The 26,823-nt window shown below is 34.1% G+C and overlaps 1 protein-coding gene across 1 annotated transcript; it reads left to right on the top strand.

Annotated features, from left to right (window-relative positions):
* Window positions 1–2,150: 2,150 nt before the first annotated feature.
* Window positions 2,151–26,700, top strand: ERCC6 (DNA excision repair protein ERCC-6; the record flags this gene model as incomplete). The annotated part of the gene is made up of 18 exons (XM_035734228.2): window positions 2,151–2,215; window positions 3,235–3,413; window positions 3,449–3,545; window positions 3,579–3,711; window positions 3,753–3,852; window positions 4,648–4,895; window positions 6,037–6,213; window positions 6,848–6,948; window positions 9,964–10,099; window positions 11,076–11,249; window positions 11,310–11,486; window positions 11,724–11,834; window positions 12,911–13,006; window positions 14,950–15,204; window positions 16,349–16,716; window positions 18,382–19,292; window positions 24,669–25,078; window positions 26,158–26,700. Coding segments are annotated over 18 exons (4,281 nt in total), but the record flags the coding sequence as incomplete, so codon positions are not given.
* Window positions 26,701–26,823: the final 123 nt, after the last annotated feature.

The following is a 26,823-nucleotide window of genomic DNA, read 5'->3' as shown; positions in this document are numbered from 1 at the left end:
CTTCTTCGAACTTGCTTCCTCCTAGTGCATACCTTGTACTAATTACTGATGGATCATATGTAGGTATTGATGCAGTTTTGGAGCAGAAAGCTAGATCAGTGATCTGTGCTTCACTCAAACTTACTGTTGCTGAACAAAGTTGTTCGCAAACTCAGAGGGAAGCATTAACTGTGTTCTGGGCTGTTAAACAACTTCATATATACTTGTTTTTAAATAACGTCATCATTGTTACAGCAAGCAATTTAGAAAGATGGTATAAGTCAAAAACTCATCATTTTAGATACACTTCATGGTCAGTATCTTGAATTTGAGTACTTCTAATCATCATAGTGTAACGTGACGTTCGAAACTCGTTTATTCAGATGTTGAGTAAGGCAATCAATTCATAATGACGTGATACTAATGCATTTGAGCGTATTGATAAAAGATATGATTGATTCTATCAAAGCGTTTGGGAAGGCAGAGTTCATGATTCACGTCCTTGCTATCAAGGACGGTAGTTCATTTGCCCACCGCGGTCAGCAGGTTGATTTCGCAATATTGTTCCTTCGTCACACCGTGCTGTTGGAGAGAAGTGAAGTTGATGGATAATAAGTAGTCACGTAGACCGTCGAACATCGGGGACTTCAGGATTTTCGTATGAATTGAGGGAGCTTCTACAGGCCGTTAGTTTGGAGGTTCACTGAGTCGTCCTTTCTTGAAAATTGATTTAATGTGAGCTAGCTTACAATTTCTGAGACCATGCATCAAATGAGGGGATGTGAAAGCATCACGTTAATCGGTTTTTCTGATATTTAAGTTGCTTCATTCAGTATAGCAGAATGAATTATATCTGCGCTTGGAGGTGTGTCATTAGTTAGATGCTGAAGTCTTCGAAACACCAATTCAGCGCCCAGGTTCATTCCTGAGAGTCGTGTTGGGCTGCATGTAATGCTCCCGTCGATTTAGTACGTGCGTCACGGTTGAAATATTTGAAAACACTGTCTGACATTATCTCGGCAATGCTGTTCGTTTGACTATTAGGATCTTAAAACTGGGAAACTCCTCTTTTGGCTTTTCGAAGAGAGGCCGCGTGATGGAATAAAATTATCGGGTTGGAAGCCAATGCTTCGGAGACCTGTATGATTCTCAAAACACCTTAAATATATGCTACACGGACGCCCATGGTCTTCGAAATAAAGTTTGATGGTAGATGAGTTAATTCCCGATATAATCGTCACAAAAAATTGGCTCACCGTAGATATAGACTGTTCTCCCATCATTATAGGCTACATTTGTATTAGAAGGGTTAGTTTTAAGTCGCATTAGAGGAGGCATAATGTTATACGTTAGGGATCATTTTCGTGTTCATTCAGTCTTACTAGAGGCTCTAAAAGTGGTACATGTGAGGTAGGATGTTGTACAATGAAGTCTAGAAACGGGTTAGTGACTATAGGGGGAATATGCCGTAGTCCGTGTTGTCTTGCTGACGACTTTATTTTTAGACACATCCATTCTTGGAGTAAAGCAGAATGTTGTGTCATTATTGGAGACTTCAACGCATCGCATATCAAATGGATAGAGTTAACAGCTTCCGGTTGGGTTTTCGATAGCGACCTTCTATCAACCATTATTCATTGTGCACTTGTACAATGTATCTCAAAACTTACACATATTGACTTGAAACATGACCCGCCATTGCTGTACCTTGTCCCCACACACCACTGTGAGGATGTCATCGACATTCAGCACCTTTCTTCACTAGCGAATACTGATCACATTGTATGATGAGCTTTCAAAACGCATAAATCTTTCCCCCTTGTCGTATAGTGGGACGCGAGGTGATCTTATACTAGCATTTCGTATCTTTTACTATGATTTGGGTGTCAGTATGTCTTATCTTTTTGTTCCCTACAGCACTAAAAATCTCCAAGATCATAGCAAGAAGGTTCACAAACCGCGATCTAATAAACTTAACGTGGGTTCCCGTTTTTCTCATCCCATAGTTAATAACTGAAACGCCTTACCCGAACAATTGATATCAGCCCCATCAACGAAAAATTTCAAAGACAAGCTAAACCTTCATTTGAAGGTAATCTTTCAGGATCAACATAGGTTCACCAACCTACTATCCAAGTTACTGAAGACTGAAATACTGGCGGGTTTTCCAATTGGGTTGTTACACGGGGAGGCATAGGGCTAAGTCGTCAGATCTATTTTATATGAAAGAAATCAGGTCGATATCCTATATTTGGCCCTAAGTTATCATTTTTCTGTAAAAATAAGTCCTCAACTTATCAAATTACTTTATGTACACAGAAGCAATACATCTTTATATAAAGGTGTTCAGTCTTTCATTATCGTCACTGATACATTGCCTCAACTCTTTTATTACTCGCCTTATTAGTCTTATCCCTTTGTGCTAATGTGGTATGGCGAGTTGGATAAACGCACGTTTGAGTTAGGATCTATGTTGATTTTCACTAAACGGCCGTAGATGAATGCATAAAGTTTTGATGTGATTACATTGTTTTTGTGTTAAGCGTATAAAGTGACTTTTCTGATATCATTATACAATGGTGTCTTAATTTCGACAAAAATTTGGGAAAGCCGCCATAGAAAATTTTGGAGAATTGACACCAAAACCCCAGTATTTTCCCAAAATTTCCTTTTAACCTTGGTGACGGTCATTTGGCTTTGGGGATTTCCCCAAAAATTTCTCCGAACTTTGGTGAAGGTTGTTTGACTTTGGAGGTTTCCCCAAACTTCGGAGATTGGGATCTGCTACTAAGACAGTAGTATTGATATACAGAGAATAGGTGAACGGTTTCGAACAGCATTTAAAAGCCGCAAACTCTACTAAGAAATATTCGAAACAAAAAGTTCCATCCCATTTGTCAATTTCCTAGACAACTATCTGTTCTATTTATTGACTAAATATTTTTCTAGTAAATTAATAGTCGTTCGTAAAATTCAATGTTATAATCGTTGGGTCACGTGCTCAGATTTTCTAAATCTATTTCGGTCTAGATGTTTATAATATATCAGAGGGCATCTAACATATGCCTCTTATCGCCTTCGTTATCATTTGTTAATTAGATAAATAGTTACATTTAGCATCTAATATCTCAAAAGACTAAAATTTATAGTATTTTCTCATTTAACATTGACTCATTGCAAATACTAGTGGTTTTGTTCATTTTGTAATACTGTCGATGTTCGGTTTTATTTTACATCTACTTTATATTTTACTAGATCCTTGATAATGGGTACTTTAGATCCGTACCCCAGCTCATCAACTAGTAACTCAAAAAAGTGTATGAATAATCCTATGAAATTCTCAATTAATAAGGATGTAATAAAAAAAGCTGAAAATCAAGATGTGAATTCAATTCAACGTATCGTCGCATATGATCACTTAGAATTTGAAACAAGTATGTTCATATTCTTGTTTTATTTTTCCATGAAGGTGTTATTGAGCAAGCTAAAAATACTTTCAAGAGAAATAACAGTCTTCAGATCAGTGTGACAAGGGAAAGACTTTCTACTCTAGACGATGATATAATGTATGCTAATATTGTTTATCTCTCATTTCACAGGTCTTCTCAACATGAACTGAAAAAAATGGAACTATCACTTGATACACTGCTCAGTCAGGTGTCTACTGAAGTGTCTAATAGCAGTTTGGAAAATAGGAAAATACGTTCTTTAGAGTTGGAGATAGAAACAAAGGCAAGATTCACTCCCCGTAAAGTGTTTATTGTTTTTTGTAGATGAAGCTTATTGACACTTTAATATCTAGAAAATCCGCTCTGTTGAATAAACTGTCTTCTTTAGAGAAGGCCAACTTTATTTCAGATGACAACGTTTCAAGTGAGTATTTTATTCAAGTTTTTGTCATTGAAAAGTAATCGCACGCTCTTCGAGTAACTGCATCTTACACTACAAAATACGAATATATACCAAGACATGTAGTCAATGCATGTTCATTTTGATTATTTTGAATTTATAGTTATGGTAATTTGTCCACATTACATGTGATTCTTTTCAATGGAGAAAAAACAACTTATCTTTACGTTGAAGTGTTCAAATCAGTTGTATTTTTTCTGCCTAGAATAGTATCTCTGACTTAAATTTCCCTATCATAGTAAATACATGGTGGCGACTTGTATTTCAGAAGAGGAAATTCAGTGTTTTACACTCCGTACATAAAGACAACAAAAAAGGCAACGTGTATATTCGTATTTTCCTGAATTCTTTGGGTTCCCTTCTATAGAACACTGAATAGACAACTATCGAGTAGAATTCTGTCAAAATGGCTCTTTTTGCTGTGAAATTTAATATTATACGGTCATAAGAGTTTACAGTGCAAATGACAGATACTTGAAAGTTAGATTGTAAGGGTTCGCTATAATTACTAATAGTAGTCTAGTGAATAACTTCACTTTGGTAGTACATATTACTTTTTGGTTGGATATTTAAATGTACTTGTAGATTAGACTTTTTTTAACACCGATCTGCTTAGAATGATACATTTCTCTACTACCAAATTGCAAGACTAGTTTTTGAAATCGGATTATTTTGTTTTTGTAGTTGTTGTATCGTTTTATGCGCTACTAATCTTCGTCATTTAGAGTTACTCGTTTTACTTTCGTAATTTAATACTAGAACCAGATGAAGATTTGCTAAGTGTGAATATTGTGAAACCACTGTCCACAGATGACTTTAATTCTCCTATAAAACACCTCAGTACAAAGTTATATAAAGTAAAACGTTGTGAAAACAATGCTGTGGAACTGAAAAAGCTGTCTAAATCTAAGCATAATGATGATGCTGATATAAATGCGTTTCAGGAACGATTGAGACGTCAAAGACGTACTGAATTATTAGAGGAGCAATTAGCTAGAGAACATGAGGTTAGTATTTTTTGTATACATTTTTAATGAGTACATTTTACCTCATGATGTTTTTATTATGTTACCAGACCATCAGTCAGTTATGTAATTAATTACTAAATGGGTAGTGAATGTTCTAAGATTTTTTGTTCTTCGAGAAGTTACTGTACAATGGGAGAATTTCCCCCACGTAATGTTTACTAATGATTATTGGTTATATTTGAAATAGGATTACTCTAATTCAAGAATGTCGAGTAGTTATATTTTACTGATAATCTGAAGTGAAAGTTGTAATTAGAAGTGTTTTATAGATCCTGAGATAGTAGCTTGTGTTCCTGTGACTAAGGTTTGTATTCTTTTGAAGGTGAAAAGCATTGTTTGATGATAGTCCTAAAATTCTATGTCTGGATTACTGTTATTATTATTATTAATTTTAATTTTATTATTAATAATGTCATAGTGATTATGAGTAATTGGTTTCATGAGACTGTTAAAATGTTTTTGTTTGTGGGATTTTGTGTAATAAGTATCCATTTGCTGTTTATGTACGATAACAAGTCATTAATATCATGGTCGTATAAGTGGTCCCACGCTTTTTCTATATCTATTCATTTCGGTGTTGTATTTGAATTACGAATTTGTTATGATAGTCAATTTGGAAGCTGTTATAGTTATCAACTTTTTAGCTTTCAGATATTTCTATGCGGTTTAGTATAGCTTATTTCAATTTGGGTGGATTTGTTTGAACTTGTAGTACTGTCATTTTTTCTTATTTATGTGAGTGTATTCCTCCCTTCAAATGATGATGCATACTTGGAACCATTGATAACTTATGTGGAGAGTTAGATAATATATTACAACATTGGTCTCTTAACTGTTGGGTCATAGGGCCAAAGCTCACCCCATGTATTTTGATTTAAGGAACTAGGTCTTAATACACTATCCTCCAAACAAACAGTATGGTTTGAAGTCAAGTAAAAAGCCTATATGTCTGGAACTGAACGTTTTTGTTGTTTACTTCTACAAATACCAATATCTCTGTTCTTTTTTTCCGTTGAACTAGTTTTCATTTTAACTAATGCATAACTGTAATAAGATTTACTATAATGTACGTCTTACTATTGTTCTCGAATTTCTTAAGAAAAAGATGAATTCATTTTAGGTACCTTCTAGTAATCCTTCTGATGAAAAACTAGATGGTGGATTTTGTGTCCCGGGTTCTATTTGGTGTCGATTATTTGATTATCAACAAAAAGGTGTCAAATGGTTATGGGATCTTCATCAAAAAGGATATGGTGGTATTATTGGAGATGAGATGGGTTTGGGAAAAACCATACAGGTTAGCTTCTGAATTTAGTGTACAAATTATTTCTCATTGTTTGCTTTGGTGGTTTTGTCTATTTATCTCTTTTGGTCGTTACAGTTTTTATAGGTATTATTTAGTGACAAGTTACGTATAGGTTCACTTAATAATAACCGAAATTTATTATATAGAAGTTAAATACTACTATATTGATGTCGCTGAATTTAATTCAGTAGATTTGAATCTGCTACCCAGCATTTGATATTCGATTAATTAGATTAAGAAATTAAAACATCAAAATGTGCGCTATGGTTTCATTTATTAAGGATTTTTTACTTGCATACAAATTTTATGGTATATATTAATCACTGGACAGAATTCAATCCCATGTTCAAATCTTAAGTGCGTTCATTAACAACTATTAACAATATTTTATTGAATACTATCCATTTTTTTCTGTTTAAAGGTCTGAATCACTATATAATCTGTTTTACTTTTGACATAAAATTCATTATGGGTTGATATGTGATTCTAGTGCGAAATGGTAATATTAGTAGAGCAGTATGATTTTTACCGACATTGATATTTGCTTAATTTATAACGAAGTTGATATTTTATTCAGGGTGAACTTGAATTAGATTAATCTTGACTAATTTTCATTATTTTCAAGATTATTGCCTTACTAGCTGGATTGCATTATTCGAACATAGAAGATAGATCATATCGTTTATATCTATCTACTCGTAATCTAACTTCGGAATGTCAGCAAGAGTAAGTGAGTTCCTACTAGTCGATTTTCAGTGTATTTGTCCTTTCTTTTTTCACTAATCTATTCGATGATAGTATGTGTATTGACCAAAAACAAATACTGTACATGAGCTGAGATGGATAATGGCTAGCAGTGAAATACAGGACACGTGTTCCATTCTATTTTGATCTACTGGTCATATCGGGGCAATACACACAGGATGCACATATGCCAAAAGTAGACTGATCACTTGGAATTAGTGGAAAGATTCAAACAACCAATGCAAAAATGAATAACTTTACATGTTAATAGTACAACTCAAGCATAATATAAACTTTTTCCAACCATGAAATCTATGACCATCATACTCTATTTTTAACACAAACTTGTGAAATGGTGTATACGAATGTTCGTCAATATTAGAACGAATTGTTTGACAGAAATTGGGTGCCGCGTATGTAGAAGACACTATATGTGAAAATTATATTTGAAATAATCTCGGAAACTGAAATTGAAATAACTCCAACGTTTCGTCTAACAGATTTGTCTGGACTTCTTTAGGGCAATAATCATAGTCAAAATTATCAAAGATTTTGGTTATTATACTGAAGAAGTCCAGACAAGTTTGTTAGATGAAACGTTGGAATTATTTAAATTTCAATCTCTGAAATTATTTCAAATATAATATCTTGTGGAATGGTGGTTTATTGGTTGAAACACTTTTCAATTATTAAGTTGAAAGTTCAAACTGTGCCATAAATATTTCAGCTTATGCAAATGAATAGTATTATTAGCAGCTTCCTTACACAAAATGTATAAGTTAATGCTGATTATATAAAACAATACTTTATTACTGATTTGAATTTATAAAATAATTACCTACATCTTTATATATGATTGTAAGTTTTATAGGTTCTATACAGATGTGTTCTATGTGTATATAAGAAGAATATCGTGGCTATAACATTCGAGTTTCTAATTAGATAATTGGTCGACTACTTTTTTCTCTAAATCTTTTATATTCGCTAAAAAGATTCTCATCATATTAAAACATAGATATATGGATGGAGAATATGTTTTTTCGATAAATTCCCTTCATGTTCTACGATTATATACCTATTATTATTATTATCATTATTATTATTGTTATTATTGATGGCTTTATTCAATATCATATTTTTGGTACAATACAGAATTCTCAGCGCAATGTATTTCAACAAGTTTTCTTTTCTTATTTCCTAAATGATCCTGACAATAAATATTGAGTGATAGCTAGTTAGACGTTAGCAGTCCAGGGATCGATATCTGAATAATGTTCATTCTTTTCATTGCATATCGCCAGCCACGACGATGTCTCTGATTGTACCTTCTTTTAGCCTGTACGGTGAAAGGTCGTGAACTTTTCATAAACGCACCTGAACAGGTTATGCGAATAATAGACAAAAACAGATGACTTGTTGATATATATATATATATATATATATATATATGGTTGTAGAACTTGAAGAGAATCTTTTATATGGTCAGTTTTAATTTCACTGAATAAATTTCCATAAAACACTGTCGATAATGTAAAGTATCAGTTACGGTGAAATGAGCGTCTAAAAATGAAAACATTTATGTAAATAAAAGGATTTTCTTTTCTTCTCCAATAATACTTGTTCAGCTTTCATACATCTGTAGCGTGTGAAATTTTCTGGTATTTTGTAGGGGAGAAAACTGAATATAGTTTTCCAGTCAAATTACATTATTCTCCTTAGAAGGTAATACACTTATTGGTTGTGTTGTTACCGGAAAATTCCTAAACCTCATCATTCTTGTCTTACTGTTTATGGACTTTAGGTAATATTGCATCTCCAGTGGTAACATATTTTACCTATATCAACTGTATAGATCATATTACTTAATTTTCTCGATGGAAATATGTGTTTTCATGTTATTGTGTATGAACTTATCAATACAATATTAAGCAATATGAATTTTAGAAATATTATCGTGAGCTTTTAATTTCTTTCAGACTTATCATGTACATCAGTGTACTCAGTGTGGAGTATTTTTTGCCTACTATAGCAATATTTATATAACCTTAGTTCTGGTATTCTTTTCTTAGTTTATTCAGTCTTTACTAAATTCGTTTTTCACCTATGGATCACTGTAGGTGTATCTGAAGAACAGAAGTTAACTGCTATAATCATTACGACACTAACAATTCGGCAATTACAGGTTATATTTTTATACATATTCTGTAACATAAAAGGATCGACTCATGAAATAGCACACTTTGATGTTTAATTCAAATTTATCAATGACATATTTCACTATTTATTACAAATGATCTTCAGTAAGAATACAATAATGATTTGAAAAGGTTTTACATAATTCCATTTTCTTTTTTGACTCACAAAAAATTGTACACTGTTGATGCATATCATTAACTCATTTATTAAGCAATAGTGTATTAAGCAATAGGTTCATGCAATCGCTTTCTATCCAGACGTTAGTTGTGTAAGACTTGGTAATATTAATCTACTGCTCGTACTGATGTAAGTGTTTCAGTTGAGTTGAGTTCTTTAATCAGTAATCCATCGTCCGTCCACTGTTAGTTTATAAGCTCTTAAGAGAGGTATGAACAACCTTGAGTAAATTCCACTTAGATATCATTTTGTTAAGATGAGTAGTATACCTCCCTTATAATGTCAATTTAATTCACAAAAATAAGAAAACTTTTGTGGAAATTCAAAAACAGAACAGTTGTAAGTAGTTAATGCTATCCACCGTCTGATTGACAAAATAAGTGTTTTCATCGTGTTCATTGAAAATAAAAATATATTGTCTCCAGATCATTATCCAAATAAGTATATGGTGAGTTAGTAGGACATATGATATTATATGGTTGTGATTTAATAATCCAAAATAAATAAGTAAGAATATTGAAAAATAAATATATTAGTCTTCATTGTACAATGATTATAAGTTGGATATTTTTTACAGGGTATTTTAATCGGGTTACTTTTTTCATCTTTTACCATAATATAAAGATTTTTAGGATTAGGTCCGACCTTAATTGTTTGTCCAGCTACAGTATTAAACCAGTGGATGTCAGAACTCCATTCATGGTGGCCTCCGATTCGTGTGGCCATATTGCATTCGACTGGATCCGGCTATGGAAAGCCAGTAAGTGAACTCAATGTAACTTAATATAATTTGTATGTGGTAAAACCTCGAAATAAAAAGTATATTCAATTTATATACTACCTTATACACTTTTGTATATTTTACACTGCACTCGTTTTTAGCTTAAAGTTTAAAGTACTCAAACCCTAAATATTAAAAGTTATTTTTTATGATCCCAATTTCGTAACCTTACGGTCGTGCTTAAATTCGTAACCGGGAGTCGATTCAAAATAATTAAATCCTGCTAGAGTTGTGTTTAAAATCATTAAGTGATAAAAAATGGTTTCAAAAGCCATGGAACGAGAAATATTACTCGTTAACAGATGTAATTATCTAATTACCCCACATAATACGAAGTATTGAAAGGGAAAGTGAGATAAACGAAGAATTGTCCAAAAATGTGTTTATCAAAACTACAGTTATGGAAAAGTAAAGTGATCTCTGTAGCGTATTCATACTTAAATATAGATAACCGACACTTTAAGAATACGTAGGTATACTGAACGGTTTAACGTGGTTTCAAAACATTTGAATGGATATTTTGATTGGCATTAAATTCTCTGAGATAGGGGTGGTAAAGGATAGCTAAATATAATAGTTTTCAAAGTACATTGGTTAACATAACATTGTGTATGATTATCGTACGTAACATCACAAAAAAATAGAGAAATCAACTTGTAAAGTTACCACTAATTGTATGTCCTAATTTGAGTGAATAACTCTTATGCTTTCTTAACAACCAAGTTGTACAACAATTACTTAATGGGTAAAGCACTTAACTTTTAATCACTTAATGGCAGTTTAAAATCTTGCAACATTCCGATTGTATTACTAATCTTCACACAACAGAGTTGTGGCTCATGGCGGATTGCATGAACTTGTGTTTTCGTATGAATGATTTATCATATTCAAATGACTATTTTAAAGCTATGTTTATCAATCTGGATTTATGTTATCGTTTATATTTTCATTTTAGAATAAACTTATACAAATGATAACTAATAATCCAGGAAGTGTTCTTCTAACCACGTATTCAACTCTAGTGACTTATCGTGATATGCTAACATCTCGAAATTGGTCGTATGTTATACTGGATGAAGGGCATAAAATAAAAAATCCAGAAGCTGAGGCTACATTAGCTGTTAAACATGTAAGTATATTGTTCTTACATCCTCCAAAAACAACTGATACAAATCCCATAAATTTTTAGTTTTCCACTCCTCATCGTTTGATTCTCTCTGGTAGTCCAATTCAAAATAATCTACGTGAATTATGGTCACTTTTTGATTTTGTGTGTCCTGGACGATTAGGACCTTTGCCAGAATTTATGCAACAATTTTCTATACCAATTACTCAGGGAGGTTATGCTACCGCTTCACCACTTCAGGTAAGCATCCTATGTTAATTGAGTTTATTGTTCCTGATAACTGGATTATTTGATATAAAATTTCAACAGTTACTGAGATTCATTCGTTTTATTCAAACTAAGTGCGTAATAATCTGTTTTATAATATATTTAGTTTTCCTTTATAGGTCTGAGGTAACCGCACGTCTCATTAAACAATGTTCACAATATCCTTTTGAACGCTTTCTTTTAGTGTTATTTCTTGTTTAATCTGTAAAGGTTGAAACAGCTTATCAATGTGCATGTACTTTACGAGATCTTTTAAAACCCTATCTCATTCGAAGACTTAAAGCTGATGTACAAATTCAACTGCCAGCTAAATCAGAACAAGTAAGTTCTAAATATTGCCATATTGGGTATTGACTAGTCACTTTCCCAATTTTTTCATTTGTTACACCGATACATACAAGTTCACATTTAATAACCTAAGTTTTGTTCGTTCCCGGGAATTAGTTATGATATGAAAATTATGGTCACGGGACTTTCGACTCCTGAAAGGTGTAGATTTTGTGAAGAAAGAATTTAGAATAAGCAGAGATCAATAATGGCTAACAATGTAATCCAGGACGCGCGTTTCATTCCATTTAGGACTAGTCACCTTTATATACCTGCATCTCAAAGTTGATGGTTACTCCAACCCAGTACCTTCTGCTTCAAACGCCGTCGTGTTATTCACTTAGCTATTGAGTTCAGATAGCCCCTGGCTTTTGCAGTGGAGTGAATTTTAATTTTAATCCTTATATATATTGGTTGTTTAGACTTTCCGATTGATGTTCAGGACTGATATCGATCAGACTATTTTCGGTATATGTTCATAATCTTGAAACGAGTTTTTAACTTTTGTTCAGTTAATTACTCGAAGATGAGTTATGATTAGTAGGACTAATCACTCCAATTTCAACCAGCAACCTACTAGTTAATATCAAATCTGTTCCGCTTAACAAGATTCAAACAAACGTTCAGTACAATTAGCTCTAAATCAATTGTCGTAGTTTACATCCTGGTGCATGAAACTTTAACGAGTTGCTGATTTATTTTATTGTTGAATACTACATACCTCATGTATAATTCCGGTTATAAACATTAATACTTATCAGAATCCATAGATCTAGTGTGACTTTTGTATAATTATCACCAAAGATTTAAAGACTAGTTATTTTATATGATCAATTAATACTTGTTAAAAAATTCTTCATCAACAACTGTTTTGATCCAACTAAATTGTCGAAAGTTATTTAACTGATGGTAGGTTATGATGGAAATAATTTTATGGTATTGTTGTTCCATTTGTGTAGCCTCTGTTATCATATGTATGTCCTAAATTCCACTAATGATCGCATACTTAAATCACTTTTAAAATTTCCCACAACCTTTTTTCACTCAGTCAATCTTTTTCTTCTGTTCAGGTTTTGTTTTGCCGACTAACTGATTATCAGCGAAAACTCTATCGAGAATACTTAGAGTCTCAAGTATGTCAAGATTTACTAAATGGAAAAGGCAATGTAAGCTACTAACTTTAGTGTTGCTATCAGTAATCATTATATTTTTAAAAAAATAAATTATTAAAAAAGTATATAGATTTATTAATTTCGTTGTGTTGTTTTAGATTTTTTACATATATTTTGTTTTTTGTTGTTGGCTCGGTTTTTTCTGGTGTTGGTTTTTAAAGGTTTAGGAACTTGGATATTTACTGTATTTTAGGAGTTTCTGCGTTATTCAAAAGCAGGTTATCGGTACTTATATGCTACTCTCCAAAAATAGGATGTTATCTTTAAAGGAATGCCGATAGGGCGGCTATTTGAAATTAAAATAAATTGGTCGATTACGTTGTAGACTTAGTATATACTGAGATGGATAATGAGCTTGTTAAACATGTTTATCGATCACCAACACTGATGTGTACTATGATGTGAAGTGGAAGTGGATTGGAAAAAAGACTTTAGAGGATTAGATTAAAATATATTTGATGCATTAGGTTACTGACCGATTAGTTTAAAGAAAGAGAAAGCAGTCACTTGGATACTTTTAATTATATGATTGGAAACCCTTAGACGTGTTGGTAGATTCAGACTACTTGGTTGGGGTCCGCGCGACTATCGTAACCAGTGGTTGGAGATTCTGCGTGACATGGCTCAGAATCGATCACAATGGCGTAGGTGTATACACCTTAAACTATGAGATTCCAATTACTTTATACCTTTCTTCCTCTTTTATATGCAATCTTTTATATATACATTACTACAATTGAAGTAACTACTTCTATGGATTTGGTATTCATCTTGTTGTACTAACAAAGTATGGCAACTTGGACCGATGCATTTATGTGCCTGGTCCTACGTTGTAGATGACTAACTGATTGAAACCCTTAGAAAACAACTTAAATGTAATCGTAGTTGTTCAACCCACTTTCAAAATTCTGACAATTAAACATTATTAACCAGCCTGGTTATTCTTATTCTTAAGAATGTATTTTCGTTCTCGTCATATTTTTTATACGGTTTTAAGGATTGTAACTATTCAGTCATTGCACAACTTTGCAATGTTCAGTTTTCACACCTGTCTCTATCCGGTTAAATGTAATCGCCCAGAAATATCACCATCAATATTCAATGGTTCATCGTGCCAAATACCTCAGTAATACCTAATGTAATGTGATGTAATAAAACGCAGATGATCAACTTGAATGTTTGATATGATAACGACTTGCTAAGGAATATAGGCAGAAAATGCAGGGAACTTCGAATTTGTAAATATTTCCGCGATCGTACCACTGCTTACTTAAGATGAATCTATTTCAGACATAGTAACCCTTCAAATACATTACTATACTAAACGATCAAAAATGATCTTCAGGATACCTTGGCCTTAGGTGACATCTTAGCGACCACTCATCAATTCAGGACATATACACAATCTTCAGGGAAGTGGTGCTTCCCGCGCGTTTCACCTTATTTGGGATTCGTCTACTGGACGTACCTGCATTTCAGAGTTGATGTTCACTCCAGAGCTCGAAACCCGTACCGTTCGCTCCAAACGCCTTCGCGTTATCCACTTAGGTACATAATCCTGATAGCCACTAGTTTTTGCAATGGGGTGAAGTGTAAATTCATTTTGTATTGTTTGTTTGAATCATCCTATTGCAGTCCTAAACATCAATCGGAAGATTCAAGCAACAAATACAAAAGTGAATTAAAATTATTATTAATTTCTTTAGTTAAAATAACATTTTTATGCTCTTATTTATTCTACTTCACTGTTACCACGTTTAGCAGAATTTCATTATCACTATTATTGTAATTATTATCATTTTGAAAAAAATAGGTATGTATATTTGCTATTGTACTGCTTTGAAAATGAATTTGCCGGAAAGAGAACTTTTCTCTGAACCAATCTTTTTTATATTTAATCTGTAATATACGTTTATTTTTTACTTTTTCATTTTTAGATTTTTCCTTCTTTAATATTATTAAGAAATTTATGCAATCATCCAGATTTAGCTACAGGTGGTCCAAGAGATAGTTGTTTTCTAAATGAAGAGTTTGAGTCTGATAAACAAGGTATTGAAAATGTATGCTTATCTTATTCATGGTCAAGATTTGGTTGCCCACGTAGATCTAGTAAAATGTTAGTTGTTGCTTCACTTCTTAAAAACTGGTATGATCAAGGACATAAAGTTCTACTGTTTTCACAAAGTCGTCGTGTAAGTTGGTTTTTTTTTAAAAAGTAAACTTGACTACAGCATACATTTAATATGATATTCATCTGTATTAAACAATAATTATCCAGCTGACTGGTCCCAAATAGAACGAAACGCGGGTCCTGCATTTTATTAATAGCCACTATCAATCTCTGCCTAAAGTAATCAATAAATTTGAAATAAATAGCACGTCATTTGGGATCAAACTTATCCGTATTGTTTTTACTGAAGTGTTACTTATCATCTAATGAATATGAGAATAGTCTGGTCTCTTGTATATTAGATTATTCTGTTCAATTTACTTGAATTTGAATAAATTCTTGGCAGATGTAGAATAATCGCCTTTGAATCACATTACATTTAGTTCATCTGTCAGTTTTAGCGTTTGACAACCAGCAAATTGAAAATGTTTACTGAATATCAACACAGTTTGTTGATAAAAACATACATAATCCGTTTAATTGATGATTATTGAATGCTATATGTTCATATAAGTTTCTACAAATTCTCTATTCAGTCACCCTAAATATTAAACAATAACATCAACAGTCTCTATTTGGCTTGAAAATTCAATCAACCAAACCAAGTGATTCTGAGTTTCTAACAGGGAATCTTAACGCTTCAAGTCAATTTTTCTTGGTTTTTTCGTGTATTGGTAGATATGATCTGGATTTTTACTAAAAATTGTAACATTGAATTCATGATTGAAATAGACAGACATTTTTTTATCGATGTTGTTGTCTCATTCAATTTAATAAACAGTTCGTCTGTACCCTTTGTATTGCTGAGTCTCTTTTCGATAAACATAGTAAAAACTGTAAGTTAAATTTATGCAACCTTTTCTCCTATTCTAAATCTTGAAAATCATCTAAATTCCTTCATTCTAGTTAGCCATTGTTTGTCAATCCAATAATACTTGCTTACAAAAGTCCGAATGAATTGTAGCTATAATTTTCTTACACTTTGTATATTTTTCGGAAAAGCTGGGAATGTAGATTTAATTCACATTTGCCCTATACAATACGTTTTCAGGGCATTTATAATTGATGATTTGTTTTTGTTTCTATTCATAAGTTTCATTTTTCAGTATGCTTTTTATCAGTCATCTAAAGTACATTTTCCCGTCTATACCTTGTTTTTTGATCAGATGCTTACATTACTTGAACGTTTAGTACAGTTGATGAAGTTTTCTTATCTTAGAATGGATGGAACAACTCCTGTTAGCCAACGTCATGAACTTATTCGACGTTTCAATTATCGTTCAACATCGGATAGTGAGAAAATAGATAGGACAACAGATCAGTTAGACATATTTCTATTTTTATTAACTACACGTGTTGGCGGTTTAGGTGTAAATTTAACTTCAGCTAATCGAGTACTTATCTATGACCCAGATTGGAATCCTACTACTGATCTACAAGCTCGTGAAAGAGCATGGCGTATCGGACAATCAAGAGATGTTGTTATTTATCGTTTATTGACAAGCGGTACTATTGAAGAAAAAATATATCATAGGTAAGTCCTATCACACTGTTATGTTGAAGTATGTAAAATAATATTTTAAGTTTGTCATCGTAAGTTTAACGTTGAATCATCTTTTTTGATTGTGCTTGGATTGGACAGCCCATTGGTTATAGCTTCAGTTCCCTCAATACTACCTCCAACCACTTGGTGCACGAGATTTTGTGTCGCATAGATTAGTGGTCACATTGCAACTTTAAGATAGAATACACATTAAGAAGGATCTGACATAAGTAACATTGATCACCACCCAGTAATCAATCAATTTTATATACATAGCTCAGTGGTAACATCTGTTACTGTGAAGCTGGGTGATATGGGATTTAATATTCCAGGGAGCACCATGCTGACGAGTATCAAACGGCATGAAACCTGGGTTCAATGTTTCTTGTCAACTATGTCCAGCTACGACCTTATGGCTATTCCCAGTACTTGTATAGCAGAGGTGTATGTTGTTTTTGGTTTAGTAGACAAAACTACATATTTAAAGCTGGATAGTTATTAGTTTTAAACATTATCAGAAAAGCTTTAAGATCCATATAATTATTTCGATAGCTTTGCAACTTTACGATTATTAAAAGTTAAAACCGATTACTTGTTATATTTAAAAACATATTATGCTTTACAGTATACTCTGTTGTGCTATTAATATCCAGTAAAATTTTCTGTTGACAGAGATGTCTAAAAGTATGTGATAAAGTTACATATTCACTTCAAGCTTGTATCATGATTCATTTTTTGTGTTGATTATTTGAGCCTTCCCATTGATGTTTAGGACTGCGATTGGACCAACCTCTTATTGGCATATGTGCATCCTGTGCGGATTGCCTCGATATTGCCTTCAGTCACAAGCATTATAAGTAGAGAGGGATAGTTGCTAGCAGTGGAATCCGGGACTCGTTAGTTGAATGTACCTGCATCCCAGAGTCGATGTTTACTCGAGGACTCGAAACTTGTACCGTTCACTTCAAACGCCGTCGCGTTATCCACTTAGCTACTTAGTCCTGATAGACACCAACAGGTACATCCAGCTAACGAGTCGGGAATTGGCCGAAACACGCGTCTTGGATTCCACTGCTAGCCAGCATCCATCTCTGCTTGTCGTATCGTATTTTTCATTTGTCTAACATGACTCTCTAATTTATTGTAATAGCTACATATTGTATGATTTAAATGAATAATCTTGGAAAGTCTACCGCATTAGTCTATGTAATGGCATGTTATTGGTTTGGATCATATGGGTGAGCTTCTTTCCACTTTCTCTTCCTTATAGTTTCTTATCTTATAATTGTTGTTGATCGTTTCTTATTCTGTTGTGTTTAGTGTGAGGACTTCAAATTGTTGAAATTTCCATGCATCAGGTTCTGTCTACACTAATATATACGTTTTAGGTTTTGTGTTTATTGGAAAATATTCATTGTCATGCTAATCGATATTTTTTGTGTCATAGTTTTTTTCCACAAAAATGGCTACGTTTTTACTACATTAAATGAATCGTTCATCATAGTCTGTCATTTATACACCCTTAACTCGTAATCTGAGTCTGTTTGGGTATTTCATCTAGTTTTTTTGTGTTTTGTTTTGACTAATTAATTAATAAATTTACAAATTATTTTTAATGTTGTTGGTTCTTTCCGTTAATTTTATTGATTTAAATAGACAAATATTCAAACAATTTCTTACTAATCGAATTCTAAAAAATCCACGTCAGCAGCGATTTTTTAAAACAAACGACCTTCAAGAATTATTAACTTTTGAAGATGAATCAGATATACAAATCCCAGAAACAGCTTTGTACTTGAAATCGGAAGGTATGGGTCATACACTGACTAATTCATTAACCGAGAATCGATTTGATATACTTGCTAAAAAACTGAAAGATAATCCATTGCAAAGCAAATCATCACGCGTGAATACAGAGATTAGTAGTGGTAGTGATGTTGATGATGATGAGAAGGAAGAGGATGAAGATGAAAAAGAATCAAAGGTTTCTGTGGATGACAATTTTATAAACACTTTGTTATATCCTGATGCAAAAAATAAGCGTACAGAACAACTTCGTCAACTTGCTAAAGAAATAAGCCGTCGTATAGCGGAGGAATGTTCAAACAAAGATAATTCAGTTCAATCGGTTACTAAGCAGTCTAAAGAAATGACTTCAAACAAATATAGTTTAAATCGCAAACGTAAATCTGATAACAAAGGGACACGGGTGGATGGAAAACGAATCAAGCTAGTAGCAAAACAGTGCAGGTATGATGTTGGTGAAGGCATGGATATCTCTTTATCTGGAAATCAACTTGCTGAACCAACCAAAGCGACAAGCAGTAATTCTGAAGATGATAACTTTATTCAAAATGTCTTAGCCAGTTCTTGTTTCAGTAGCAATTACTTATCCAGTAATAAGCAAGACTACTCTACGGTTTCTTCCTTTAAGGAGAAGCGATCAATGATAGATCAAGATACGCGTGATGAAGCAAGTCGAGTTGCAAAAGAAGCTCTAAAGAATATTCAGAAATTTCACCAATCCAATGAAATGAAATGTAAAGAGTCATTTCGAAAAAATAAAGGTAGGTGTTCTTTTCTTATCTGTGAATCAAGGTTAGAAATTTGGAAAGTTGACATACAATATATGCTCTGAGATGTTGATTACTAGCACTTCACGTTTCCTTGAGTTTTTTCAACAATAATCTGTAAAATGAAGTGCCTTAGTTTATAGGCCACATTTTGTCTAGACACAATGGTTATTAAACTTCAGTCATGTCATGCGCTTTCTGGATTTATCATTCTAATCCCAGTAATAAGACAGGTAACTAGTCCTTGTTCATGAAAATATTAGTACAAAAGAAAGTTTCATCAAAACTAAAATTGAATGGTTATTCTACCGATATCTATAAAATTATTGTAGTCCTTAAATATTAGCAAATGATTCCCTGTCAATTAAAATAACTAACATTGTTATAGGAAATATTGTATGTTAGTATCAATAGTAAGAATTTCACCGTTGAGACGTTTTTCGTATAATTGAACACAGTATCAAAATAATATAATACAGTGTCTATGATTTATTTAAGCTTTCTGAATTTTCTTGTTTGTTATTCCACTTTATGTTGTGTAAATCTATCTGTAAAAAGTAGTATTCACATTACTCTCAGTTACAATAACCTACTCGTTTCGTTATTTTTTTACTATTACGACTTAACTGTCTTTCTGTAATGCAATAAAAAAACGGAATATATCGGAACTGTATGATGTATTAGCGCTCTGAGACCGTTTCTCTAGCATACTAATTTTATATGGCTTTTTATTCTTCTGAAAATGAAAGTCGCTAGCCGTAAAATACCAATATTTGGCCTTTCGAATTCTCTGAGAGGGTTCTTTAATGCTTCAGGCTACTGAAACGCTGCCAAAAACAGTATAGTTAGCAGCACATTTTCTGTCCGTTACCAAGTTGAAAGCCACTTCACTGGAGCTTACTAATCTGTTACTGCTAATTATCAGGAGGAAGGATGGGTATTTTAAGCGGAGTTGGAAAGGATCTAGTGATATAATCCAAGTCGCGCATTTCGTCAGCTGGATGGACCTGGACCCCAGAATTAATGTTCACACCGGAACAACCCAAAAAGTTAAGACCTGTTTCAACTATGTGTTTAGCGATAGTGGAAGATGAGTGTTTTTATCATCTGCTCTTATTGAACCATTCGATTTTATTTTTGCCTGTGGCCATTTTGGTACATGTTTAGACACGCCTTAACTTGGAAATCACGACTCCTCCTCACATGTGTGGCCACACATTGACGGTGTTGCAGTTACACTAAACCTACACTGATTATATTAATTTATTATCCAGAATGGCGATTCACATGGTTTTCACATTATCTTTGTTTTTTCTTATCCTTCAAGTTGACTTCCATTTTTCATATGTATATTAATGTCTTAACAACGAAACATGAAATCAAATTATTTGCAATGTATATTGCACTAATATATTACATTTTGTCTTTTCATTGGATTATGTAAATTTATCGAAGGGACGAATTGCTATTGTTCTGTTTTAACAAATTAGGTTGTATGTTAATTGATACAAGAAAAAAGGCAAGTTAAAACTGAGCAATAATTTTACATAAAATGAATAAATAAAAATTGGGGGTAAAAATATAGGAAAAATAAAAAGTGTAAAGTGAAAAGTGGTAAATAACTAAAGAAATAAAGGTCAGGTATCAAGACTAAGACTTTGGACAAAAGGTATGGATTAGTATGATATTTGCAATACTATAAATGTCAATAGACCCGGGATCAGTTAGTCAGTAACAACGTAGAACTTCGTACGTACGTACGTACATCAGTTCGAGTTGCCACACCACATTAGCACAGGGATGCAGTGGTCGATCCAAATCCCGTAGTGGTAGAGGTAATAAGAGTATAAGCAGTAATCGAGAAGATTAGTGTTTGGAGATGTTATTTAAAGAGTATAATACAGTGAAATAAATTTGAGAAGAGAAAAAAGAGACAAGGAGGAATAAGGAGATCAAAATTTGGGAGAACACAAAGAGTGGATGCACCTGCAACATTGCAAACGATTTTGAGCCATGTCATTCAGGATCTCTAACCATCGGTTGCTATCATCTCGCGGTCCCCAACCAGGTAGTCTACATCTACCAATATGACTCAGTCTACTTGTCAGTGACTTCATGGACTTGTGCCATGTTTTGGTCTCGCCGCCCCTAGCTTTCTTCCAACCTACTCCTATACAACAAAACATCGCACATCGAGGCAGTCGGTCGTTGGGCATACGTAACACGTGTCCCAGCCATCTCAACTAATGAAGTTTCACTACTTCATCAATTGATTTGCCATCCTTACCTAGTACCCGTTTCCTAACAACTGCATTACTTACTCGATGGTCCCAGGATATACGAGCAATATTTCGAAGACACCTATGATCAAATACTAGTAACCCACGAATATCCTCTACTCTTACCGGCCATGTTTCACTGCCATAAAGTAGGACGGAACGAACTGCTGCGCAGTAAACCCGTCCTTTGATTGATAGACGGATATCTCGCCTACGCCATAAATGACGCAAGTTGGCAAAAGCTAGTCGAGCCTTCTGTATCCGTGCTGAGATTTCGTCACACACCAGACCACAAGGGCTGATGAGACTTCCAAGATAAGTGAGGCGATCGACACGCTCAATTACTTCACTCCCTATCATTAGTTCGAGTGTCAATGCAACCCAATCCTGAAGCAACATTTTGCATTTCGAGGGGGAGAATCGCATGCCGAACATGCTTGCATTGTTGCTCAGAGTGGTCAGAAGACTCTGCATTTTGTCAGCGTCTTCACCAAATAAAACTATGTCATCAGCATATTCTAAGTCAACAAGTGAACCTCCTGGTAGAAGTTCAACCCCTGTAAAGTCAGATGAGGAGAGTGTTATCTCTAAAAGTACGTCGACCACAAAGTTGAACAAGAATGGGGAGAGTGGACAGCCCTGACGAACACCACTTGAGGTAATCAATTCTGATGACAGTTCACCATAAGCTCTCACTCTACCAGTCGTGTTCGAGTAGAGAGCCTTTACAAGGTTAATGTACTTCTTTGGTACTCCTTTCAGTGACAAACACTGCCATAGAACCTCACGATCAACAGAGTCGAATGCTGCCTTAAGGTCGAGAAATACTACCATTGTGGGGCGTCTGAATGTGTGTCTGTGTTCTAGAACCTGACGTAGTGTGAATATCTGGTCTATACAACCACGTCCAGGTCGAAAACCAGCCTGATTTTCTCTAGTCTGCTCTTCACGAGCTTTAGTTAGGCGTCGAAGTATTATTGAAGCTAATATTTTAGACACTATATTTGTCAAACTGATTCCTCTGTGATTGTCACAAGAGGACTTTTGTCCTTTCTTATAGACTGGCACAATCAGTGATTGAGACCAGTCAGATGGGATTACGTCCAGTTCCCAAATTCTACCTAAGACCTCAGTCAATCTCACTGTTAATACTGGACCACCATCCTTAAAAATCTCAGGAGTAAATCTGTCAGGGCCTGCTGCTCTCTGTCGCTTCAGATTTCCTATGGCTTTTTCAGTTTCGTAAAGAGTCGGCGGACCTACACTACCTAAAACCGGTTTCCTTAACAAGTCTGAACAATTGTCTGCTATTACCTATTGCCGTTGCCTTTTCCATCTCTCTTGCTTTCGCTACCCACCACTGTTCACGATCATTGCGTAGACTTCTTGTCAGCTTGCGCTTAAGCTGACTCCGCTCTTCATTATGTTCAGAGCCAGGTGGAATGAGTTTCCGAGCATCTATCAGTGCGATAGATGCTGCTGAGATCCAGTGTTGCTCCCTAACCTTCTGGTTTACCTTACTAGCAGATATCACTGCTGTTTCCACAGCTTTTCGGATATCATTCCATGCTGCCTCGGGGTGGGCATCACATACATGGCTGCCTAACTGTTTTCCTAGTTGTTCCTGAAATATACTCTTAGCTTGACTATCATTAAACAGGACCCCAAAAGGTTTCCTTGCAGCGTCTTTCCTACGCCCAGGAAGACGCAGACAAATACGTGCTTGCACTGGAGCATGATCTGAATCTAAGCATGTACTCCAGAATGAGCGACAGTCTTCTATCGAGCCCCTCCATCGGTGGCTGATAGCGATGTGATCTATTTGGGTCCAACGTTGGGACAAATTAGGGGGTCTCCATGTTAAAAGATGTTTTTCCTTATGCTTAAAGTTAGTATTTGCAAGGAACAGGCGGTTATCTGAACATTGCTGCAACAGACGGTCGCCATTATCTGTTCTTTGAGCCACGATGCTATAAGATCCACCTAGGTGTCTTTCCCTATCGCTTAGTTTACCTACTTGAGCATTAAAGTCACCGGCCATTATTACTACATCCGAGCGCCTAGCTTTTCGGAGAAGGTCGGAGAGCTTTCTGTAAAACTCATCTTTTACATCATCTGCGCTGCAGTCAGTGGGAGAATAGGCAGCGACGACGAAGAGGCAACGACGAGTGTCCCTATCTTTTCGGGTCCTTATTGTTCCGTTTAGTCGGACAGCGCACAAACGACTGTCTACTGGGATCCAATCTAAGAGAGCTAGTTCTGCCCTAGGACTCAATGCTATACCTACGCCGGCGAGGCCACGGGAAGCAGAATCAGGGTTTACAGATACACGAAGTGTGAATCGAGTCAGTTCTTTATTTTAACATGGTGAGGTCAAGTGAATGACGTTACTCGGACCCTGTATGCGCGTTTCGAAGACGCAGCACACATCGATGGCGCGGGATTCTAAAGTCCTAGCTAAGGAAGCCTGCTGTCCTATTTGGCAAAGTGTTCGTACGTTAAAAGCTCCTACGTGTAGTTTAGAGCGTGGTTTCAGGAGACCAGGAATGGCGTTCCACGTACTCGAATCGTTTGCCCTAGCGGTGCGAGGTGATAAAGAGACGTGGGGAGGGTTAGTCGGGGAGATAAGAGTGGTATAAGGAGGTGTAGGAAGGATTTGAATGTGACCAACTTGGTCTCGTGTGCTGTTACGGGTATGAGGGCTGGTGTCACCTCCCGGCTGCCCACACCGTGGAAGGAGACCCTGGATCTCTCATCAGTGATTTCATTTGCCTCAAAAGCAACTATTAGGAAGGAAGCAATCAACAATAAGAGAGTTCATAAACTAGTGTTAATTTTGATTTCTCATCGTACATTTTCTTCCAGCATAGTATAGGAGAATGACAGAGACTATGTTACAGTCACCTTCATTGATATGTTTACAAAACCATCAACTGATTTACCTCTTTGTGGTAAAATAGACTTATGCGAACTTGCACCAGACTGTGTATTGTCCTTGGCTGACCGGTTTGCCTCAATACGTTCTAACTTGTTTACTGTACTATAAAAGCCTTTACTATCTGTCTCATGATATTCCTTTTATACCCACTAGATGATGTCGAAAAGGCAAAAAATGGAAAATCTTCGAAAATTAAATGTACAGATCATCAAGATTTCCATTCACTTTCTTCCCATAAATCATTAAAATTCACACAAAAAATGTCCGCAAGCAGTTCACCGATATTTCGTCAAATAACTCAAATAGTACATCATGATAAATTATTGGATGAAATGACTAATCCAAATCACATTGATTCTTCATTTGACCAATTGGCCGTGAATCGATTAGCGAATAAAGCTATTATTACTTTAGAAGAAGAAGTCAAGCGTTGGCAGCAAAGTAATATCAGATCTTTTTCTCAAACTACAGAAATAACTCAACGTAGATTAGTATTTTATCCTTTTGGTCAAGCTAAAAATCGTTTCCTTTGGAATCGAAATGAATCAACTAATTGTGGTTATGTAAGTTCACAGTAGTGAATATTTGATACATTTAATTATTCTTGTTTCTTATAATTAAAAACTAAGAATTCAGATTGGCGCTTTAATCTAGGTTATTTAAACTTCTCTCTTTATTTATTGTTTTATAACTTGCGGCTAATAATTAGTGTAGAATTAAAAAAAATTGTTTTCTTTTTCAATTTAGGTCACAGTAATAGATAAATTGTCAATTTTATTAACTCATGTTTTCATTCCACTAAACAAACTAAACACTTCGATAATGATAGAAAATTCTGATACATTGAGTAGATATATATAGTTATGCAATAAAAATATACTATTATGTAATTAACTGTACTTTTATTAAAATACGTTGCGAAATTTAACTAAAAGAATGTTTTTCAGTTGGTTTAGTTGAGTAAACATCCAATTGAAAATTTTTAAATCATTTCAATTTGATATGACTATTCGTATATGTGAAATTTTACAGTGATTTATAAATTCATCGACTGTTTACAGATTTCTTAATCAATCGAAACATGTTTAGAAAGTAATGTTTACCATGCTTCAATTGTACATTGTTCAGTCTCAATGTATCGTTAATATTCCAATTCTATCTCAACTGAATGTCAAATTACACTGTTTAAACGAGGACAATAATAGTGGAAAGCTTATATATATTTGGAAGATTTTTCCTAGTTTTATTTTGAATTATGCCTAATAAATGACGTGTATTAGGCTACCAGATCTAGATCGTATCGAAAAGTTTAAAATAACAAAGTAATGATTTAAAATTAAACTAAATTTTAATAATTGTAGAGTGATTTTTAAAAAAAAAACAAAACAAACAATATACCCCAAAAGTGACTTTTTAAGATAAATATGTTGTAGTAAATTCACAATAATACGTTAGTATTGCCCAGTTGAAGTGGTTCAATTCCATAGAAACACAAATTTAGGGAAGCAGATTTAAGTTGGAAGTTTGCAGTAATCCATAGATCATTCAACCGTGAAATCTGAAGTGAATATTCGATTATTTACATTTGTATAGATTTTGATATATACGATTTTCAAGAAAATTTATTTATTTTAATTTTTAGATTCAACTTTTACAAGCATCAAGTGATTTTGAATGTTCAACTAAAAAAGCTTATAATGAAAATTCAGCTAATTTACATGTTAGATTTAGTTCAGAGTTACTTTTAAGTCTTATACGTTCGCGTAAAATCATTCGTCATAATCATTTACACAGTTCATCTAGTACCGAATCAGTTGATTCTGTGTTAAATCATTCAATGCAGCGTCTTTGTGCTGAACTTATTCGAACACTTGGCAGTTCGAATACTGTTACAAGTGAATATTTAGCAATACATTTTAAATCTATTCTGAATGAGAACAATGGTTGTACTACAGTAAATATTCGAAATAACGCTACTGTTGTAAATAGAAGTATTACATCCCGACATTTTCGCTCTTTGCTTAAACAACTTGCAATAAGACATCGGTCAAAATGTGATCAATCTCAACTGGATTTACCTTCACGTGGTCGCTTGGATGATGTATGGACTTTGCGTGATAAATTTCAGTCTATTGCTAGTTATCTCTTAGTAAACTTGGCAGTGGCAGAAAGGTTGGATCAATGAAGCAACATTGTAATATATTGACACGATATGTTCATTGCTACCTCATACATTTGTATAGTTTATTTTAATACAGAATCTAATATGCACACTCCTGACTTTTATTTTTGAAATATAGAATTACTA

The sequence above is a fragment of the Schistosoma haematobium genome, chromosome ZW (assembly GCF_000699445.3).
Source record: "Schistosoma haematobium chromosome ZW, whole genome shotgun sequence".
In the NCBI taxonomy this organism is placed as follows: domain Eukaryota; kingdom Metazoa; phylum Platyhelminthes; class Trematoda; order Strigeidida; family Schistosomatidae; genus Schistosoma; species Schistosoma haematobium.
The sequence above is the reverse complement of the archived record's forward strand: the minus strand, read 5'-3'. Positions and strand labels throughout refer to the sequence as shown.